This window comes from Hylobates moloch, unplaced genomic scaffold (assembly GCF_009828535.3).
Source record: "Hylobates moloch isolate HMO894 unplaced genomic scaffold, HMol_V3 SCAFFOLD_10, whole genome shotgun sequence".
In the NCBI taxonomy this organism is placed as follows: domain Eukaryota; kingdom Metazoa; phylum Chordata; class Mammalia; order Primates; family Hylobatidae; genus Hylobates; species Hylobates moloch.
In genome coordinates, this window is record NW_026652285.1 from 30,341,314 (window position 1) to 30,347,313 (window position 6,000).

Genomic DNA, 6,000 nt, shown 5'->3' on the forward strand with positions numbered 1-6,000 from the left:
CCTCAACTGAGCAGTTTTGTCTAAGCTCAGAGTTTCTGCTGGGCCAGAGTATGGATGAGCTGTCTCTCCCAGGCTAGTGCCCATGCCCACCTGTACCCTGGGAGGGGGAGTGGCACCCAGTGTCAGGTGGAACAAAACATGACTGCCTAGGGCTGCCTCTGTCTCCATCTCACTGATCGCAAATCACAGCTCAGACGGCCAGCTCTTAAGTGAGACCTGAGTGCCAGAGAGAGGTGGATACAAGGCCAACAGTTACTAAATGAATGAAAATTGTGATTCCAATGAAGCCTTCCAGAGAAATAAAGCATTTTTTAAAAGATGGAAATAAGGTGATATCTGATTAGGGCAAACATGATGCAGACAAGAAATGCAGCAGTTCAGAGGAGGGAAGGTCAGGCTGCCTGGGGAGAGTCCATGAAAAAGATGGAATGTGCCAGACGCTGTGCCTGGTGCTGGGAAAGAGTTGACTAGGCCAGCATCCCTTTCCTCAAAGGGCTCCTAGACTTGGGGGAGGGCTGGACATCTGAATACATCCTGAGGAGACAGTGTGGAATGGCATGGTGGCAGTGGAGCCAGCCGTGGTTCTGCTCTTGGTGGGCTGGAAAGGAGTAGATGTAAGGGATGGCTTAGAAGAAGGGAAGTGGAAGAAAAGTTTTCTGAGCTGACAAGAGGAAGGAAAGGCTTCTAGACAGGACACTACAAAGGCAGAGAAGCCCTAAGCACAGTGAGCACCAGACTCCACAGCTTAAGGGCTCAGTCAGGACCACCCCCACGTTAGACCCCAGGTGCAAGGCCAAGCATCGCCTATGCATCTGACCAACTGGCTATAAATTGGAGGTCCCCACAACTCCCTCCTCAGGTTTGAACATTTGCTAGAACAGCTCATGGAACCCAGGAAAACAGTTTTCTTACTATTGCTGATTTATTACAAAGGATATTTTAAAGGACACAAATGAACAGCCAGATGAAGAGATACACAGGGGGAGGTCTGGAAGTGTCCTTGGGGAGTTGGGGTGCACCACCCTCCCAGAACAGGGATGTGTTCGCCAACCCAGAAGCTCTCCAAGTCCTGTCTTTTAAGGATTATTATGGAGGCTTTGTCACGTAGGCATGATCGAGCTCCAGCTCCACTCCCCACCCCAGAGGATGGGGAATGGGGCTGACAGCACAACGCTTCCAACCATAGTTAGGTCTTTTTCGTGACCAGTCCCCAAATAAGGAGCCCACCAAGAGTCACCTCATGAGAACAAAGGACGCTTCTATCACCCAGAAAATTCCAAGGGATTTAGGAGCTCTGTGTCAGGAACCAGGTTTAAGGACCAAATGTTAGAACAAAAGATGTGCAGCCATAAAAAACAGCGAGATCATGTCTTTCACAGGAGCACGGATGGAGCTGGAGGCCATTATCCTCAGCAAACTAAGACAGGAACAGAAAACCAAACACTGCATGTTCTTATAAGTGGGAGCAAAATGATGAGAACTCATAAACACAAGGGAACAACACACACTAGGCCCTACCTGAGGGTGGAGGGTGGGAGGAGGGAGAGGAGCAGAAAAAACTGTTGGGTACTAGGCTTAGTACCTGGGTGACGAAATAATCTGTACAACAAACTGCCGTGACACAAGTTTACCTATATAACGAATGTGCATGTGTATCCCCTAACCTAAAAGAAAAGTTTTGTTTTTTTTTTAAAGAAAAAAACCCCTGGGAGAAAAGAAAAATGATAAATTTTTTAAGAAAGGAAGACAATGCCCAGCACCACCATCATTCAGGAGTTTCCAAGGGTTTTAGGAGCTTTGTGTTAGGAACTGTGGGCAGAGACCAAATGTATATTTCTTCTTATGTTCCACTACCCCAGATAGGAAAACAGAAATTACTCTAGATATTTCAAACAATAAGGGGTTGTATATAGGCAATTAGTGCTTATGATTGGAGGGGCTAGAGGTGGTGAAGGTTGGGGGTAGGGGGTTGCACCACTGGCTTTCAGGCTACTTTACCACAGCTGATTTCCAGAGGACGGAAGAAGTCAGGAAACTTGGGAAACCGCTGCTGAGGTCCTTGCAGTCCCCACAGTCCCCAGGCTGGTGACTGGTGGGGGAGTATGGAGTCCAGCTGACCACCAGAGCCTGCACGCCTGCTGCTACGGGGGAGGAAAGGATGACTTCTACCTCCTTTCCACATTCCAAATTCCACGTGACTACATTCTATTGGCAGCACCCCGCTGGCAAGTGAGCCTTGATATGTGCTTCCTGGGCTTCTGGCACCTGCACAGAAAGGGGTGAAATGAGTGTCACGAGCAGCCACCACTCTGCATCACGCCTCCACGTCCAGGCGTGCTGGAGAGCCCCACTTATACTTGGAGGTGTCCTGGCGCTCTACCCACTTTTGGTAGGCATTTGGGTGTCTGAGGCTTTGCAAAGGAAGAAGGCATGGAGTCTATGGTGGAGTCACAAGGTGGAGACCTAGCTAAGTCAGAGGCCTGGAGAGGTGTCATTCTAGCTGGGCAGCAGGTGACACACAATCATCCTGAGTTGATTGGAGAAACACCTGCGATTGATTCAGAGTTTTTTTCTGGAATGTTTTCACTAGAATGAAAGCTGAGCGGTCTGCAGGCCATATAGTATTGGAGAAAACATACTCCTCATTGAAAAAGGCTGCCAGAGAAAAGGTGTCCACAGGGAAATTCAGGGGTTTTGTTTGTTTTGGTTTTTTTTTCTTTTGAGATGGAGTTTCACTCTTGTTGCCCAGTCTGGAATGCAATGGCACGATCTCAGCTCACTGCATCCTCTGCCTCCTGGGTTCAAGCAATTCTCCTGCCTCAGTTTCCCTAGTAGCTGGGATTATAGGCATGCACCACCATGCCCGGCTAATTTTTGTATTTTTAGTAAAGATGGGGTTTCACCATGTTGGTCAGGCTGGTCTAGAACTCCTGACCTCAGGTGATCCACCCGCCCCAGCCTGCCAAAGGGCTGGGATTACAGGTGCGAGCTACCGCGCCTGGCTTGTTTTGGGTTTTGGGGTCTTTTTTTTTTTTTTTTTGAGACAGTCTCACTCTGTCGCCTAGGCTAGAGTGCAGTAGCGTGATCTCAGCTCACTGCAACCTCTGCCTCCTGGGTTCAAGTGATTCTCCTGCCTCAGCCTCCCGAATAGCTGGGATTACCGGTGCCCACTGTCATGCCCAGCCAATTTTTATTTTTTTCTAAAAACGGTTTCACCATGTTGACCAGGCTAGTCTTGAACTCCTGACCTCAAGTGATCCGCTCACCTTGGCCTCCCAAAGTGCTGGGATTACAGTCATGAGCCACTGTGCCCCACCAAGAGATTCAGTTTCTGAAAATACGCCTGTGGATCTCTAGCCTTGAACATCCTTGGATGCTGCTTTAAATGACTGATCCTCGATGCCTCCCTTCTAACTCACACTCCCCTACATCAATCTCCCAGAAGAAGCGACCTCTTTTATTCTTTTTTTTTTTTTTTTTCCCAGAGACAGGCCTCACTTTGTTGCCCAGGATGGTTTTGAACTCCTGGCCTCAAGTGATCCTCCCGCCTTGGTCTCTCAAGTTACTGGGATTACAGGTGGGAGTCTCCACGCCCGGCAAAGCCTATATGAAACCCTTTTATGCTCACTCGGCGGTACTGCAGAGAGGGCAGGGAGGAAGCAGAGGTGCCCTCGTGTCTTCAGCTGGAGGTGAGCAGGGCGCTGAGGGTGGGAGAGGCCGGGCGCCTGGGGATGGGAGGCAGGACCGCACCTTCACAGGGACGCTGCCACCCTACCCCAGAGGTCAGGGCCTCTCGCCCAGCTCTGGCTCTGAGGTCCTGGTGGGAGGGAGATGCTGTTGCGACTCAGAATATTGGGGGAGGGCCACCCCCATTCGAGAAGAGTGAAAATCCTGAGCCTGAAGGAGTGGAGCCGGTTGGAGCCTAGGCTTTAGAGGATGGCGTTCGAAAGAGGGTCTGGCGCCGCCCTGTGGACTGTTCGGGCTCGCAGGGTTGAAGGCTCGGAAGACTGAGACCTGTGAACTATGGGGAGGCTCCATGCGGATGGGGCCACAGCCCCCGCCGGAGCCCCCACACTAGTCCTGGACTTCTCCGCTGGCTTACAACATGAGAGCTCAATAAGCTCCTTATTTAACGCACTATTGTATCAGGTCCCTGTGGGAGCCACTGGCCCTATAGCCTAATAAAGGAGCGGGTGCACGCATTGGATTGGTGAGCTACCGCCACGGCAACGCGTCCTAATCAACCATCCTAAACGGCGGCTGGAACAAGGTTCTCGCAGCCCTGTGCTTGGGCTTGAACGCTGGGCCGGCCGCTGCGCTCTGTGGCTCCCTGCAGGCCTGCGGATCGGCCAGGGGGGCTCCTCCGTTCCTTTTGGGCCGAGGCTGAAGAAGCAGTGGCTGCACCAGAGAAGGCCTTCTGGGTGAAGGTGGAACAGCACGGGGCCCGCGGAACCACCTAAGGCGACTTGAGACGTGGGCTCGGAACTGGCAGCCTTTCGTTTCTGCTTCATTCCACGGCCAGAGCAAGCCACGTGGGCAAACCCAAAGCCAGGGGGCAGGAAAGTACCCTCCACCCACAACAAAACCATGGCAAGCGGTGGGTGCAGGTAGGGCCAATAGTCTATCTATCCCGGTGAGTGAGGAGGCCTGCTTTGGGGGTTGCACAGCCTGGGTCTGCTTTTACAGTGGTGTCTGTCACTATGAAGACTCCACCATGGGTCGTCGCCATCAGGTCAGGGACCCTGACAAGGCACGAACTGCATCTTCCTCTGCACACAGCTCTGCTCCCTTCCCCGCCATGCGTAACACCAAGCCCAGCCCTGAGGGATGACTCAGGAATATTACTGAGAGCATTTTAGGCCATTCCTTCATTATCCCCATGTGACTTGTTATGAAATATAGACTGACTTCCTGAAGATCAGCACATAGTGCTAAGTATTTGGCTTGTAATCTGTAGAGACTCTGCCATTTGGAGCTGGGATCTGTCCCGAGATCTGTCAGACACCAAATCCCGTATCTACTGCCACCCAAAGGGACCTCCAGAAGAAAGGGGTTATACAGAGTCAAACACCAAGGCAGGTTAGTGAAATTTCTCTAGAGGCCATTTAAAGCTGGAGTCTCACCACCTGAATTGCCCTCAGAGGAAGGCTGTCTAGGGCACAAACCTAGTCAGGGGTCCACATGGACTTAAGGACAATTTTTTTTTTTTTTTTTTGAGACAGTCTCATTCTGTCATCAAGGCTCGAGTACAGTGGTGTGAACTCAGCTCACTGCAAGTCTCAACCTCCTGGGCTCAGGTGATCCTCCCACCTCAGCCTCCCGAGTAGCGGGGACCACAGGCTCGGGCCACCATGCCCAATTAATTTTCTTTTAAATTTTTTGTAGAGATGAGGTCTCCCCATGTTGCTCAGTCTAATCTTGAACTCCTGGACTCAAATGATCCTCCTGCCTCTGCTCCTCAAAGTCCTGGGACTACAGGTGTGAGCCAACGCACCTGGCCTCTTAAAAATAATTTTAAAAACAATGAGGTTCACCGTCAGAGCACCTGCTGCTCTACCAAGTCCCTTGGCCCCTCTCAACAGGGCAAAAGCAAGATCAGCCCCAGATGTTCTGCTTAATGACCACCTTTCCCAGGAGACTTTGCTCTTTAAAGGAGAACCACTTAGAGATATGAGCAACCTTAAAGAATGCCACTAGCACTAGTGAATGCCAGGCATGGGCCACGTGGGTGGAGAGTATCTTTTAGGGCAGTCACTCATGGCAAATTATTTCCGCCAGCCCCCAAAAGTGACTATTCGATGTCCAACTATGTCAGGCCCAGGCTGATAGAAGTAGAGGCATGAGGAACCTAGGGTTGTTTTGAAGTGCCTTGGTTATGGTATATGTGGAAGATTTTAGAGCTTGTTGTAAAAAGTGATGACCCATGGCTCTCCAGGCTGGGTCTGGGATTGCCTTTGTGGATTACAAGAGGATATTATGCAGCAGTTTTTAAAAATGAGG

The 6,000-nt window shown here is 50.8% G+C and overlaps 1 protein-coding gene across 1 annotated transcript; it reads right to left on the bottom strand.

Annotated features, from left to right (window-relative positions):
• Positions 1–3,929: 3,929 nt before the first annotated feature.
• Positions 3,930–4,589, bottom strand: LOC116475378 (uncharacterized protein FAM215A). The gene is given in 3 exon segments (XM_032164730.1): positions 3,930–4,097; positions 4,256–4,357; positions 4,359–4,589. Coding segments are annotated over 3 exon segments (501 nt in total).
• Positions 4,590–6,000: the final 1,411 nt, after the last annotated feature.